A 16,652-nucleotide genomic window follows, 5' to 3' on the forward strand; every position below is an offset into this window, starting at 1 on the left:
GACCTAAAAGTCTTTAATAAAAAAAATTCAGTTGCAGAATATAAGTGAACATCGGTCAAATTGCTACCTTATTAAATTCGGAACATTTGTTTTGGGAATATTAAGCTTGTAAGAATGGGGAGTTTTTAGGGCAATATTATATAGGGATGTGTGAGTGAAGGTAATTGTGTCAACATTCTCAAGAGAGGTAGGCAAGCTAGAATCAATGTCGTCCAAAATCGAATGATCCGAATGCTTACAGCCAAAAGTGGTTGAGTACTAAAATATTTTACAATTTCATCTTCCCGTTCTTAATAAAATATAAGTATTCAACAATTGGCCCATAATTTCCCACATTATGATGTGGAATAACCCAAACACAGGGTGACACGTGTTTACTTTTACATAAATCGTGTTACGAATTAGAATAAATTATCCCCTTTCGCCTCAATTGTGCAGAAGGTTTGGAATTTCACAAGAATTAAAAGAATATATTAGAAAATAATATTATATGCTTAATTTGATCCAGAAAGTAGAGCATATTTTTTGTGTAATATAAATTTTGGAAAAAAAAGAAGCTAATTAATAGTAATGAGTTAAAATTGATAGAAGTGGATTATAATTATATTACCAAACTCGTTACGAGTGTTGATTATAGTCTTTACTCTATTAAGAGTAACTGAGTAATGAGTTTAACAACTAAAATGTTTTAAGATTGCCTTGTGTCTTCATATTTAGTCTCAAACATCCTTATGCCATTCACATAAGTCCTATGAATTCTCCCATCTTCATTTTTTTCTCTATTAAGTCAGTATTTTCATTTTTCAGCTCTAATACATGCAATAGTGCTTTAAATTTTTCCCTTAATATCCACCTATCCCTATTTTCACCACTATTTTCATTTTTAAAAAAATTTATGTTATCAAATAAAATAAAATAACAAAATAACATAAATTAAAGGCAAGGAACATCGAAGTTCCGTTGGAATTTTTTTGGAAAATCACCAGGATTAATTTTTTGCTTTCTTGGGAAAGATAAATTATAGTATGAGAGATGAAAAAAGCTATTGGAGTGAAGGGGTGATAAATGGGGTGAAAAATAGTGTATTCAAAGAATGAAAATAGTGTAAAAATAATATAAAAAAGAAAATTAAATGAAAATTGGCGGAATCGGCACACCCAATCCCAAGGACGGACGACTAGGCGGGTTTAATTTACCGTCCAAACTTGTGCAATAGCACCCATAAACCTGCCGATCGCTTAGGGCAGATTTTATGAGCTCTATTATGAGTGCCCTTATTACGATTGATTTAGGTATTAATAAATGCTAGTACATAATTAAATTTCTCTGAGTTTTTTAAAAACTCAACAACGCATTTAATTATTGTCCTAAGAGCATCCACATCCGTGCTCTTGCCAACGAGCACGGATGTGGGCCCGGACCCACTTTTACTCCCTGCTCTTAGGCAAGAGGACAACACCCACATCCGTGCTCTTCCGCAAGGACATGCTCAAGGGTCCCACCATTCTATTATTCAATTTAAATAAAAATATTTCCACAATATTAAAATGCATTAAAATAACTGGAATAATATTACAAATTAGGGGTGAGCAAAAAAATCGAAAACCGAATATCCGAACCGAACCAAACCGAAATTTTGAAATTCGGTTCCGTTATTTCGGTTTTTCGGTTCAGTTTGGTTTTGAAAATACAAAAATTTTGGTTTTTCGGTTCGGTTCAGTTCGGGCGAAGAAAAAAACCGAAAAACCGAATAACCGAATTATATATATATATTCTATTAATTTAATATATTATATTATATATAATATATAGTATATTCTTTTAATAAATTCTACTACATTATATATAAATATTCTATTAGTATATATAAAATAAAATAAATTACACACACATATATATATTAATATTATATTTATTTTTTTGGGTTTTTCTGTTTTTTCGATTTTGTTCGGGTTTTTCGGTTTTTTAAGTTCGGTTTTTCGGTTTTTCGGGTTCGGTTCGGTTTGGATTTTGAGCTAAATTCGGTTTTTCGGTTTTGGTTCGGTTTTGACAAAAAACCGAACCGAAACCCGAATGCACACCCCTATTACAAATTACAAAAAAAATAAAAATTACATAATTAAAATCCTAAAAATTAAAAATTACATAATTAAATTCATAAGTGGCCGAATTTCGTCCAAATGGATGATGAATATGTGTATTTATAGATGATTTTGGGATTAAGTTTTTACTTAAAATTTCAAAAAAAATTAAAAAAACGGTAATAAAACGGCTATATTTTTTGGAATCCGAAAATATTTTTTTTATTTTTTGTATTAATTTCAATTTTTAAAAAAAGAAAATGCCAACGGCCAATAGAAACGTGTCACGTCGCCCTGCTCGCTGGCACGGACGTGCTCTTAGCTAAGAGCAGCGTCGTGCCAGCGGCAAGAGCGCAGCGGCGGACAGGGGTGTCCTTGCCACTGGCACGAACGGACGGACGAACAAATCCCACCGCTGCGGATGCTCTAATACTTAAAAGCACCCTGCCATATGTAACATATTCGGTTTTAAAGCACGAATTAAAAAAAAGTATGGAATTAGCTTGATAAATAATCAGAAAAACAACTTTGAGTCAAATACTCTCAAACTCCATAATTCTACAAGTTTAACCGCCATAGACAGATAGCTTAAAATAAATAATAAACATGAAACAAAACTAGGTACACCACTGAGGTAGAATCCGTCATCTTCGGCTTCGTTATGAGTTGAATGATTCAAAGTTTGCCGAAAGCTAGGGTCTAACCCCAAATCCGAGCTCAAGGTCCCTTTATATAGTTGAGAATAAGTTGGGCTTGAAATGACAAGAAATCTAGGTCATTCTGATGAGCGGAAACAATCCAGTCACTACAAAAAAAGAAAGCGTTGGATAGTGACGGCGGTTGCTAGCTCAACAATTAGTGACGAAAAATGACTGAAAAGCATAAGTCGCTAAATAGTGACAGAATATTCCGTCACTAAAGCGAAGCAGTCGTCTATATTTTCAGTCATTTGGTGGGATTAATGGATATAGTGACTGACAAATCCGTCACTAATATTTTTTATTGACAAGTTTTTTAATGACGGATCCGCCAAACTTACTATGTCACTAAAATCTTGTCAATAAAAAATATTAGTGACGGATTTATCCGTCACTAAAGCTATTAATCCCACCAAATGACGGAAAATATAGATGGTTGCTTCGCTTTAGTGACGGAATAATCTGTCACTAATTCGTGACTGGCGCTTTTTCCTTCACTAGTTGTTGAGCTAGCAGCCACCGTCACTACTTTCCGTCACTATCTAGCGATTTTTTTTTGTAGTGAGTGGGTCGTTGGATTTTTGTACATCAAACATCTCCTAGCTCGTCGCTGGGTTGGCCTTCGTGCGTTATCAAGTAACGGGTCGTTGGGATGGAGAATTGCAAACCCACTAAATGTATCAACTTTATTCTCGGTCCACTTAACTTATTAAACACTAATTTCTTAAATCTTATATAAAAAATGCATTAATTAATTTAAGAAGAAGAGAGAGTATCAAGTTTTAACCAAACTTTTTTATTTTAAAAACCATCATTTTATGTGTACAAAGTTCGATTGCATCTATCATTATTACAACTTCACTAGAACAATCAATTTGGCGTAGAAGTACAATTGCATCTACACGTACAATGGTACAATGCAATGCATGCATTCAATATATCACATTAATTGAATTTAGTAGTCCCTATTTTAGTTTACTTCTGGTTGTTACAAACCCCTGCATTTTTTCCATTACGTTAAAATTGCCAGGATCAGCAAATTATTTGTTTAGTTTGATTATATGTAAAACCTCTTATTTGTAAGAAATAAATGAAGATAAGCTATACTATGGAAAATAGTATAAAGTTTATGTCAGAGCCAAAATTTTGGTATTCCTATAATTAAATTGTCTACAACATTAAATGACCCGAATGTTCAACTTCAGGAATTGCAAATTGACACTGTATATATAGGCTGTTGCGACGTAAAAAAGCATTCAATTTGATATATATAATCTTCAACTTTTTTATGACTTATGATAATAACTCATTAATGCGTTTCTATAATATACAACACCATACAAATATGTGTAAAGTGTCCTAATTAAATAGCTAGTAGTTAGTTCAAGTCCAAAATGATTACTTTTGTCAATTCGAATCACGAATGAACAAAAAGGAAAAAGAAGAAAATATCTTTTGAGAGATTGAGATCTCAAAGAAAGGAATAATAACATGAAAAAAATAATTTTTTTACCTATCTTTTTGAACAACAAGGGGCCCCATGAAAGCTTGGTTTGCTAAAAGGAAAGATTCGTTTTTGCCCTTGTGTTGTTGTGCAAGTTTTAGAGAGAGAGAGAGAGAGAGAGGGGAGAGAGAGAAAGAGAAAAGAGAGATGTATAGAATTTATAAGAATTTTTGGAGAAACGTGTGGGTCTCGACATTTCGAAGGCACCAGTCATCTATTGTTTTTCTTATCAACTCATTTCCTTTCCCTTTCTTTCCCTAAATTTTCTAAACATGCATTCCAATTTTTTATTATTTGCTCATCTTATCACACCCTATTTGATGCATTAATTGCGGTTGAAGCGTCAATTTTATTAGTCTGTCAATGTTTAGGGGTAAATTGCCAAGAAAGCCACATTCCGCTCTCTTCAAATAAATTCGTTTTACAAATGGATTGAGTTTTAATATGGTCAAATGGGAAAAACTCAAACTATTTGTAGAATTTTAGTATAAATTGGTGAATTTATCCAAAATTCAAACGGACAACTGAACTATCAGGACAACAAAGGGAACCAAACCCTAAATTTTGTATTGTTTTTTTAGACATCTGAAATTTTACCATAAATTCATATACGTTCGAATTTTTACTGCATACATGGTTCCTAACATCATATGTCTCGATTGAATGAAAATAGATAAATTACTTCGAACCATGCATTCCATTAATATACTCCACATGTTATGTTTTCATTTAATTATTTAACCTCTATTAAAAATAGAACAAGTAAATATATATGTTATTCTTCTAAAAAGAAGGTATACTTACTGGATTAATACTAAATGTGACAATATGTATATGCATATATTTATTATTCTTTTCGTCCTATTAATAACGATTCAAATATATTTTTGGATTATCAACTGATAATGTTTCAAATCAAGAAATTACTTAAAAATTGTTTTAGGTTTTTGGCTTTTAAATAATTTAGGGAGAAAATGACAGTATATAGCGGGTCCCCACAACATCCACCTACTCTTCCACTGAAGCCAGTTGCCGTCAGTCGTCACGGGACGGCACCGTATAATTGAATATATTATTAATATTAGTACTGTTCCCAAATAATAATATAAAAATTGAAAAATACTCCCTCCGTCCCGGGCTACTCGCTCCTTTCCTTTTCGGCACGGAGATTAAGGAATGAGTGTATAGGAAAGTCAAAAATGACGGCTGTAGGTGAAAATTTTTACTAAAAATGGAAAGAGTGCAAGTAACTTGGGACGCCCAAAAAGGAAATAAGTGCGAGTAGCTTGGGACGGAGGGAGTATAAGTTTGGAATTTTATATAGCTGTTTGAAAAGATTTTTTAGGCTGAGAATGATCCAGAAAACAATAATGGCATAATCATTTTCACCGAATCCATGGCTGTAAAGCTTTTTAACTTTAGTATTGCTAACCTTTTTGTGACTATCGAAGTTTGAATTCCACTTACTTTTACTGCCTCTACTTTTCCCACCCCCAATCCCAAAATTCCCAACCTTCCCTGGTGAATAGTTAGTACTCTATCTGCATTGGGTGATGCTAAATGATCATAATATAACCAGTCATAAATTTAAAAGAGTAGTGTTAAATGACCACATTATGGCCAGCCATAAAAATAAAAAAATAATAAAAGGTAGTGTATGTAATGCCATTTCATTGAAATCAATACTTCTAAAAAGTATCAATTTTATTTGTACAATTGTACCATTAGTTATGAAATATAAATATGAAGAGACTAGAATTTATTCAATTGATCATTAGTTAACTCATGTTGCATGAAATTTATATAAATAAAAATTAATATTTATTAAGGTTACATGATAATTAATTTAATTATTTCTTATATTTATAATACAAACGCATCGTGGTAATACTTTTATTTTTCATATTTACTTAAAATACTCTAAATGTTTGTATATTTACAAATAAGTAAAATTGAGCTTTGATCAATATACTTATTTATATTAATAATCATGGATTAATATTATAAATGATCACTAAACTACAGAGCATGTATCAAATTAGTTCCAAATAAATTTATTTTATAACGAGTACAAAACTTTATTGATTCCAACTTGGTATAATAGGAAAACATTTTTAAAAGGAAAAAATTTTAATCTTAAATTAAAAAATAGTGTAGAAATAAATTATTGAAAACATAAAATTAAAAAAATGAATGAATCTAATAAAAGAAATACGTATAAAAGTGTAAAATTTGGATTAGAGAAATGAAATAAAAAAACCAACTAGAATTAAGTAAAAGGGTAATAGTGTAAAATTATTTGAGCATTAAATGACTTATTTGAAACATTAATAATCATACTATCTAAATTTACTAAAATGCCATTTTATGGCCAGCCATAATGTGGCTGCATAGCATTTTCCAACTTAAAATATTAATAAATATTTATGTGATTAATGCTAATTCAACAAAATCGATACACCTCAAAAAGAGTAAACATGTTGAGACTATTGTGCCATTTACTTGAAATATACAACTCCTAATATCTTTTATGCAAATATAAGTATAACCCATGTAGTTGAATATTTTTTTTATATTTTTAATTTATTATACTCCGTAGTTTGTAAATGCATATTAATCACAATAATTAACTATGGTTGACAACCGTCATTTATACCAATATAAATTCGACAATTCATTTCTTATAACATTTGCACCTCATGATACGCAAATTATTGGAGTCAGTATTTTCAGAAAATTATCATTCGCACAATTACAAATTCATTAAATTTGCTTTATTATATATATCGAATTTAAGTAATTATAACATTGCAATAAAGAGAAAAAAGATAATTATGTAAACACAACTATATCATAGTATATAAAAATAATTTAGTATGTTTATTTTTAAAATTATATTATAATGCACCCTACATATTTAGTATAATTGATAATTTTAAACTATAACATGATTAAATATTATAAACTATCTGATTGTGTTACAACTTAGTTATTATTGATTTCAATTTAATATGATCAATAGAAAAACATTTAGGGAAAGATAAAAACTTAATCTTAGACTAAAAATTGTTTAAAAATAGATTACTGAAAATAGAAAATTTAAAAATAAATAAATTAAAAAAGAAATGTAAATATCGGATTAAGGAAATGAAATTGGAAAACAATTACAATTAAATAGAAAGGGTAATAGTGTAAAGGTATCGGAGCATTAAATGACTTATTTGAGCTATAACATCTAAATTTTACTAAAATGTCATTTTATGGCCAGCCATAATGTGGCCACCTAGCATTTCCCATCTGCATTCGATAGTGAACCTTCCCTGGTGAATAGTTATTACCTCTCTGCATTATGCATTATAATGTTCTTCTGTAGTAGAGACATTTTAATGACACGAAATTTTTAAAATTGTGTTAAAAACTGATTTTAGTAAAAGGTATATAAAATAAAAAGATAGAGAAAGTAAAGTAAGAGAGAAGAAATATATTGTTTTTTTGTTGAAAAAATATGACTCAACTACAGACTATAGCCTATAGTAGGACAAGTGGACAACTCAGAAATGAATACGACTTACCGAGTAGTATGATGAATTAACTTACCCTAAAATGCACATTAAACTAGCTTGTGGATTAATAATCTTTCAATGTGCAAGAATATACTAGCTATATGCTATGTATTGATTTGGATTTTGGAGTGTTTATCTTAGGTATATCTTAGTTTGATAACTTGGGGGTTATATTATATATTTGATCTTATGGAGTATCAAAAAACTCCTCTTCCATTTTTTTTGTCCCTATAATATTGTTGATGCAACTCGTCAGTTTTTATATGCATAAGCACAAAATTACATCGATTTATCACCATGTTATTTGAAAGTAAATATATAAACTACACCAATGACATCTAACGAGTTAACGTTGAAATTTCAGGGTTGAAAAATTAACATTGGATGTTATTTATACAAAAGTTGATAGTTTAAGATTTAATTAATCCGAGACATTTTTGATAAAAATGGATATAGTTTAGAGTTTGGAGTGATTTTTCCCAATATGAACTGATTTATAAACTTTATTGGGGGTTTCCTAAGGTAAATGGTACTAGTATATTTATTTCTTTAGCTAAATTTAACCCTTTTAATCTTTCATACTTTATTTTAATTATTTATATATTTTCACTATTATTTTATTAACTGTCCATTTTACTTGGTTACAATACACACCACTTTCTTAATAGTACTTCATTTGTTCCAATTTGATGAGATTTAAAAATGAGGTGTTAAGTATCCCTATTTGAGTGATGTAACATTCTATGCTCTACGTCATCGCTTAGTCTATTTAGGATATTCGAAATAAGATCATCTTTCAAGGATTGGAACCAAATTCGGAGCTCGAGAAAGAAAGACTTATCTGGCAACTTAGATCATGAATTAAAAGTTGATGTCCGAATTTCATTAATACCCCAACGGAGTCCTTTACCGATTACTTGGGCGACCTCAGGAATTGGACTGGAGGCTAAGGTATTTGTTTGCTTTCGTTTGAAGTGATTTTTTCCTTGTTCTTTGGGCTCTTCTCTTGCTTTGGTGTTGTTAGTTTTTATGTTTCTTTCTTTGTTAGGTTGTTTTTAAGTTAGTTGCTAGCTGTTTAGTTTGCTCTTTTTATTTTAGGGTCTGTTGGGATAGGCTTTTGCCGTGGGACAGGAGTTGAGACTTTTTGATTATCTAAAAAAAATAAGTAAAATAGAGATATAATAAATTAGGAATAAGGTAGAAGGAAGAGAGACTGAAATAAAAGAGATTTATGAGTTTTGTGTGTTACTGAACTCCGTGACATCCCACTAAAATATACTCCATGTCACTTACCTTGTGACAAAAAATATTATGTTTTCGGCGGAAAAGGTTAGATGTAGCTAGCTAGAATATTGACCTCTACATTGAAATACCAAATATTGGTTCTAAATGCAGGTAAGAGATAAGAAAAAGTACCGTGATCTTATCAAAAGTATTTAATTTCTATAATAATATGATATATCATCTAGCTAAGTAGCAATTTATTTTAATGATTATTATGTTATTCTGAAAACAGTTTACAGTTATGAAAAAGAGTGATGCTAAATGGTCATATTATGACCGGCCATAAAGAGTTAATTTAGTCCATTTACATATATAGAAAAAATTAGAATTACTGATATAACCTTATATGCATGTGAATGAACTTGTGAGTTGATACTTATCTTTGAATTCCATTATGTAAAACACATTAATATCACGAATTACTGTATACGTTGAGCAACAATCAAGAAATGACAGTAGTAATAAGTTGAGCAAAAACTACGAAAGAGCAGCAGTAACATGTTGAGCAACAAATAGTGAAAATGATATAAAAGTAAAATCAAGTAGTATTAAACCAAAAATTTGAAAAAAAAATCAGTTTTTTTTTTGCTATTTAATCAATTTATGGCTGGCCATAATATGGTCACGTAGCTTTATTCCTATACTAGACCTAGTTTACAAAATTTATTCTGGCCATAATATGGCCACGTATCTTTAAATTTGTACTCCTATACTAGACCTAGTTTACAAAATTTATTTTAAAGACAAAAAAAGATACTGAAAGGAGTGGTAGTGGCTTGTTTCGAAATACATTCAACAGAAACTATATGTATTTATGGAGGTTGGTTTACTCCAAAATTAAAGTCCATTTTAAAAAGTGTAAATTTGAGCCCTCTTGATAATTGTATTCTTGCACTTGTCTCGAGTGCATTTCACCCAACATAGCACAATCTTCACAAACACACAAATTTATGATGTCCATCTTAACAAGGAACATCCATTTCAAAAATGCTATCGGGTGTCGTCTTCCTCAATTTGTTACAAATACCAAAGTACTAAATGTAACTTTTGCAACTTACAACATTTCTTGTTCACAATTATTATATAGGCATGTTACTCTCTTTTATTCCCACGAAACCTCAACATCGATCAAATTTCGCATGATTAGTTATGATATAGAAATTAGTTTGTACAACAACATTTCCATGATGTTTGCGTTTCGCTAGCCCAAAAAAATTGAAATGCCATAACAATCATTACCCATATTTTTATGTTTTTGCATTAATTGGCAAAATAAGAATTCGCACGAAATGCCCTAGTTTAATCAAAGTTATCATCAACAATAGTTGCATTGGTATTGCACAAATAATGATACATATATGCACAATACATTTAATACCTTCAATTCCATCTCTTACGCAAAAATAAAATAGATGGTTCTCATTTCCCATGGAATGTTTGCATCTGCGCAGTTTATTTATTACTCATAATATTGCAATTAATAAAAGTGAATTATTCTGGTAGACAGAGGCAAGCCCCTCAGACAGTCAATACGTACACAAATTACATAGTACTCCCTCTGTCCCTGAGAGTCCCGTTTTTCCATTTTAGTCCGTTCGCGAATAGGAGTCTCGGTTCACTTTTACCATAAATGATAATAGGGTCCCGCCTTCCACTAACTCATTTCACTCACATTTTATTTAAAACTAATATATACAAGTGGGACCCCTATTCCACTAACTTTTTTCCACTCACTTTTCTTAACCTTTCTTAAAACTCGTGTCGCTCATAAATGAGACTCTTAATGGCGGACGGAGGGAGTAATATACATGTGTGTATATATATATATAGAGAGAGAGAGGCAGAGTGGTCCAATCTGAGTGTATGGCTGACCGACTTTAGAAGAAGCAGCAGGGGCAGCCGTGTAAGATAAGGAGAGAGGTAGAGCTGCATTTCATGGCATATGGTATTTTCTGCTAACATTCAAACAAGCATGCAACTCTAGCTACTCTTTCCAAATCTCTGCTGCACTTAGCTACTCCTCTCTTTCTCTTTCTCTTTAATCTCCTTAAACAATTCAATTCATTTCATTTCTTCTCCCCTCGAACCTATTCATTTTCACCAATTCCCACACAGTCTTCTCTCTCTCTCTCTCTAGACTCGTATCAGCAGCAGCAGCAGCAGCAGCTCAACATGATGTCTGAAGATGGTCTGATGAGGGGCTACATCGGCCAGGATCCCAACCCTAATATCAATTCAAACCCTAATCCCAATTCTTCATCCAAGCGCAAGAGGAATCTCCCAGGAACGCCAGGCAAGCTCGATCTCAAATTGAATCTGGATTTCCATTTCCCTGAAATCAAAACTAATGAAATTATGTGGTTTGAGTGCAGATCCAGATGCGGAAGTGATAGCGCTGTCTCCGAAATCTCTGATGGCGACAAACAGATTCCTTTGCGAAATCTGCAACAAGGGTTTCCAGCGGGACCAGAATCTGCAGCTCCACCGACGCGGCCACAACCTCCCTTGGAAGCTCAAGCAGCGCACCAACAAGGAGGTCAAGAAGAAGGTCTACATCTGCCCGGAGAAGACCTGCGTCCACCACGAGGCGTCTCGCGCGCTCGGCGACCTCACCGGAATCAAGAAGCACTTCAGCAGGAAGCACGGCGAGAAGAAATGGAAATGCGACAAATGCTCTAAGAAATACGCCGTTCAATCCGACTGGAAAGCCCACAGCAAGATCTGTGGGACTAGAGAGTATAAATGCGACTGCGGCACTCTCTTCTCCAGGTCAGTCTTATTATAGTACTTTTATTGGTTACACACAGTTGTTTCATAATTTGCAAATATTATTATACATACGAAATGCATGTTGGGGGGATTTATTATTGTGTGTGCGTATAGAAAGGATAGCTTCATCACGCACAGAGCCTTCTGCGACGCGCTAGCGGAAGAGAGCGCGAGATTCAGCAGCCCCGTCGCGTCTGCGAATCTGAGTTTTAGGAATGAGTTGTTGCATAGCTCGGGAAATCCCCAATTTTCGGCTGGGATGTTTAGGGCGGAATTGGGCGGCGGTGGTGTTGAAGGAGGAAATCAGCTGAGCTTTGATAATAATATGCAGAAACCAAGACTGCCGCTGTGGCTGGACAGCGCGACACCTCATCCCAACTCGAACAATTTCCTTGCTGCGACGAGCTTGCCGGAGCTGGTGCAGATGAATCATCAGTGGCAAGTACAAGGAGATCATAACCAAGTAGGATTTGGTAACAGCATGGCGTCATCATCATCTGCAATTCCGATTCCGAGAGTACTAAAAGAGGAGGAACAAAACAAAGGAAATTTGTCCCAAGCCATAAATTCACTTTATTACAACCAGAACCAGAACCAGAACGAAACAAACAATGCAGCTCATATGTCGATGTCAGCCACCGCGTTGCTCCAGAAAGCAGCTCAGATGGGATCGACCAGAGCCACTGAATCCTCATTCTCCCCCTCCGCATTCGGCCTCATCAACAACGCCTCCTTCTCCGCCGCCAACTTCAACGACCAAAACCCTACCAATCTCGGCAAACCTGAGAATAATTTGAACGGGATGATGGCGTCGGAGAGCAGCCTAACTCGGGATTTTCTGGGAGTGGGCGGGAATGATCAGATTCAGAACAGGCAGTTTATGCCGGAAAACGAGCTGGCGAAGTTCGCAATGAGCCATTACAGCAGGAATTAATCAAAATTGAGGGGGGAGGAGAGGGGAAAAAGGTGGTTGGATTAGAATTTACAGCTGCAGGTGGAAGAGGTAGAAACAGAAGAGATCTTGTGAAGTGTCAGAGGGGGTGGGGATGGGAGGTACTGCATGTTGGAAGAGACGTGACAGAAGATGACATGGCAATCACAAGGCACAAATTCTTGATTCTAATGCACGTACAAAAACTCCTTTTTTTTTCCTTTCTAGGGTTTGAGATATATGCATGTATATATTTATATGGACCACCAAATTACTGTGTGCCCTGTGATTCATTGGGTTCAGTGCAATATATTCTGCATTTCTTCTATCTGATTAATAATTTCTTGCATTTTCTCTTTGTATCTAATCCTTGTAGCTCTTTCAATGTTACAGTGTTTTGTTTGACATATTCTCATTTATAGCACAACTCTACTAAATTTAGAGTTTGACAGATTATAATTGCTATAATAGCTAGTATCTTGTACTATAGTAAAACTAAGCAACGAATAATTATTTCTAACTATTGAATAGTGAAGATCTGCGGTGAATGTGTCTCTCTAGCTTGTTGGATTAATGCAGACATGGATTTGATCTCTAGAGGGGCTATTTTTTTATTTAATTAATTTTCATTTGAATTCAGTTACTTTATACGTCGAATAAATTAGCTATTAACACACTTTTGTTCCATTTCATTTTGTTCTAATATCTTGAAAGGTTTTATTCAAGTCATTAATTATATATACTAATAATATTTCATAAACACCAGAGCTTAATTTGCTATTTTATTCATTTATTTGAAATTATAGAGAGAATTGACACATTGACTTTTGATTTTATGCCTGTAAAATAAATGGCATCAATAATACGGAGTACTAAATATTTGTGCGTATTAAAATTAAATTAAATATATAAAAAACTAAAATTCCCTCCGTCCCTCTATAGTAGAGGCATTTTTTTGGCACGAGATTTAAGAAAAGTTGTGTTAAGTGAGTTAAGTAATTAATAATAAAGTAGGAAAGGAAAAATGTAGAGAGATGAATAGAGAATAAAGTAAAAGAGAGTAAGTAAGAGAGAAGAAATATTGTTGCTTTTTGCCAAAAATGGAAATGACTCAGCTACAGTGGGACAACCCAAAAAGGAATACGTCTCAGCTACAGAGGGACGTAGAGATCTACTAATGTGGTTTAAATGAGATTGATAGTATATCATATGTGACTTACTAATTAATCCTTTTGGTTGTTACTTTTTTTTAAATTATCAACGACAATTTAATTACGAAGTATAATAATCGCATTTTTAGAATCACATATTTTTTTTATATAGTTTCAGGATCAATAGCTATTTAAATCACGGAATTTGTTGAATAAAATTAAATTTTGTTATTTAATATTGTTTTTATAATCTTCTGGCATTAAATATAATTTGATCAAATTTCACTATTAATTAAATGATTATTCTCTATATTAATTTAATTTAAAATATCTAGCAGTAGGTCATAAAATATCTACAACTTTAACACCTGACAGTTGAGGAGTGAAGTAATGAAGGGTCCAATTTCTTTTACTATAACGTGGATCTGGACCCTTATCTGAAACATGCGGCCCATATTTCATCAATTCAAAAAGGAACCCATTTTTACTCACTCTAACCATTTATTAAAAACAGAGTAAATCCATATGCTGTCTCCGTTATATTCATTATCCAAAAAGAATAACTATAAATAAATGTAATTTTTTTTATCCTAGCTCTATGAATATATATATATAATTGACCCGTTAATGTACTGCCCCGAAATCAAAAGGATTAAAACCAAATAAATTCTTTGTGTTCTCCTGCAGTTTCCGGATGCATTTTTAAGACAATAGTTTCCAAGTAATCATTTTTCGTATCCGAGGTAGAAAATAAGGAATATCAAAGGACCTAATATTGCTCGAGGACGCTATAGCGACAAAATTGTTACTCCCTCCGTCCTAAATAGCGATAAAATTGTTACTCCCTCCGCCCTAAGTCCTAAGATAAGTGAGAAAATTCACTTTTGGTACATTTCAACCTAAGTGAGATGCTTCTTTTTTAAAAATAATTAACTCAATATACTTTCAAACTTTCTCCTCTTATCTCCCATATTACTGTATGACTGTATCCACTTATCTCTCTCATTTTATTCTATATTTTTTTCTCTTTCTTACTCTATTAACTAAACACTATTTACCTATATTTCCGTGATAAAATAGAAATGTCTTACTATTTCTTAAATTTTATTGGGACATGTTTCATTGTATAAAAGGAGTAATCATTTTTAGTGAGTGGAAATAGTGAGTTAAAAGATTGCAATATATGAACAGAACCACTCTTTTAATTTAAAAAATATATAATGAGTCTGGACTCAGCCATAATCTTTTTAGGCCCAAGTAACCAGCCCAAACACAACTATGTAGTATTGACTACATGCTACAAATATCAATCCTCCCAACTTTTATCACCCTTAATAAACAAAAAAAGTATACATGCTACTTAAACGACAATCATAAGATCGACAAATATTGAAATATTTCGCACCAATCGTTACACGTCTTGAATAACATGAAAAAATCAACATACACACAACAAAACCATAAAAATAAAAGAAGATACAAATTGAATATAAAATGAAACAAAAATGATGTAGCAATTAATCTCCTCACAAATGATAAAGCATCGCCACCACAGCTACTCCAAGCCCAAGAACTCCATGCACACGACGACGATCACCCGCCTCCGACGCATCCGGGGAATCTCCCCCAGCCACGGGGCTATCCGCCGCCGCAGCCTTCTTCTTAGTAGCCTTGGGCGAAGTCGGGGCAGGCGTAGGAGACGGTGTGCCAAAGATGCTGAGAGGGAGAAGAACCTTATCCACTTGATACACTGCCAGCTGGTTATCAGTGTACATGGTGTTGGACACGGTGGCCTCGTTGACGCCGGTGGTGATGTTGACCTGGTTGCCGGAGGTGGTGACGTTGAGGGGGAAGGCTCCGTTGGCGCTGTCGCCGGCCTGGGTGCGGACGGGGTTGCTCACGGTTTGGAACTGCGTGGTGGTGAGGTAGGTTGGGAGGATGTGGAATTGGATGAGTGACACTTTTTGCTGGTCGGAGAGGGAATTGAGGGTGCCGGCTGGGAGGCTGGCGAAGGCGTTGTCGGTCGGGGCGAAGATGGTTAGCCCTTGGTTGGAGTTGTTGAGCTGTGTGTTGATTTGGTCTCCGATTTGGGTGATTTTGAAGAGGCGGATTAGGGTGGTGAACTGCCCGGCTTTTTCGAGGATTTTCGTCACGTTGGTTGGGCCGGCCGGGCCGGGAGCTGGGGCTTGGGCTAGGGTGGTGGTGGTGCATTGGCAAAGCAGGAGGATGGTGAGGAGGAGGGATGTGGAGACTAGGGTTTGGTCCATTTTCTTGAATTTAGATTTTGGGGGGTAGAGGAAATGGAGTGAGAAGATGGTTTGTTGGAGAGATGTGTAGGGGGATTTTATGGGAGGGAATGGGAGATATAAACTCTCTTAGGTGTGGGTGGATTTTTTGTTGTGGTTGATTTTGGTTGATTAATTAGATTATTAATGCGTTAGGAGTAGGTGGAAGGTACCAACAAGTGATTAGTGAATGGCCCTCCGACTGCAAATATTTTAATCATGCAAATTTTTGAACTTTGAAATGTTTTATACTACAAATCTTTACTTCTTGATGTTTTGGAAGAGTTTCTCATTACTTCATTTTGAACTTTCATACTACTTCACATTAATTGGCTATTTGGGATGTGTTTTATAAATTTTTTAAACAGTACGAGTTTTAATGTATA

The 16,652-nt window shown here is 33.8% G+C and overlaps 2 protein-coding genes across 3 annotated transcripts; one reads left to right on the plus strand and one right to left on the minus strand.

Moving 5' to 3' along the window:
* Positions 1 to 10,983: 10,983 nt before the first annotated feature.
* Positions 10,984 to 13,167, plus strand: LOC121744733 (zinc finger protein BALDIBIS-like). Of its 2 annotated transcripts, none has more exons than XM_042138336.1 (4): positions 10,984 to 11,050; positions 11,268 to 11,423; positions 11,503 to 11,899; positions 12,014 to 13,167. In XM_042138336.1, the coding sequence occupies exons 2-4, from the start codon at positions 11,303 to 11,305 to the stop codon at positions 12,831 to 12,833; spliced, it is 1,338 nt and encodes a 445-aa protein (XP_041994270.1). In that variant the 5' UTR covers positions 10,984 to 11,050; positions 11,268 to 11,302; the 3' UTR covers positions 12,834 to 13,167. The 2 variants fall into 2 exon arrangements, with proteins under 2 accessions (XP_041994270.1, XP_041994271.1); XM_042138337.1 differs by having other exon boundaries at positions 10,996 to 11,075.
* Positions 13,168 to 15,341: 2,174 nt separating this feature from the next.
* LOC121746161 (fasciclin-like arabinogalactan protein 11) lies at positions 15,342 to 16,354 on the minus strand. Its single transcript, XM_042140069.1, has one exon. It carries the CDS (start codon positions 16,246 to 16,248, stop codon positions 15,508 to 15,510), a length of 741 nt encoding a protein of 246 aa, XP_041996003.1. The 5' UTR covers positions 16,249 to 16,354; the 3' UTR covers positions 15,342 to 15,507.
* Positions 16,355 to 16,652: the final 298 nt, after the last annotated feature.

Source organism: Salvia splendens, chromosome 8 (genome assembly GCF_004379255.2).
Source record: "Salvia splendens isolate huo1 chromosome 8, SspV2, whole genome shotgun sequence".
NCBI lineage: Eukaryota > Viridiplantae > Streptophyta > Magnoliopsida > Lamiales > Lamiaceae > Salvia > Salvia splendens.

Coding starts and splice junctions, on each gene's coding strand:
- LOC121746161 (XM_042140069.1), bottom strand. CDS start 16,248: ATGGACCAAACCCTAGTCTCCACATCCCTCCTCCTCACCATCCTCCTG.
- LOC121744733 (XM_042138337.1), top strand. Junction 11,424..11,502: donor GAATCTCCCAGGAACGCCAG/GCAAGCTCGATC, acceptor GTTTGAGTGCAG/ATCCAGATGCGGAAGTGATA. Junction 11,900..12,013: donor TGCGGCACTCTCTTCTCCAG/GTCAGTCTTATT, acceptor GTGTGCGTATAG/AAAGGATAGCTTCATCACGC.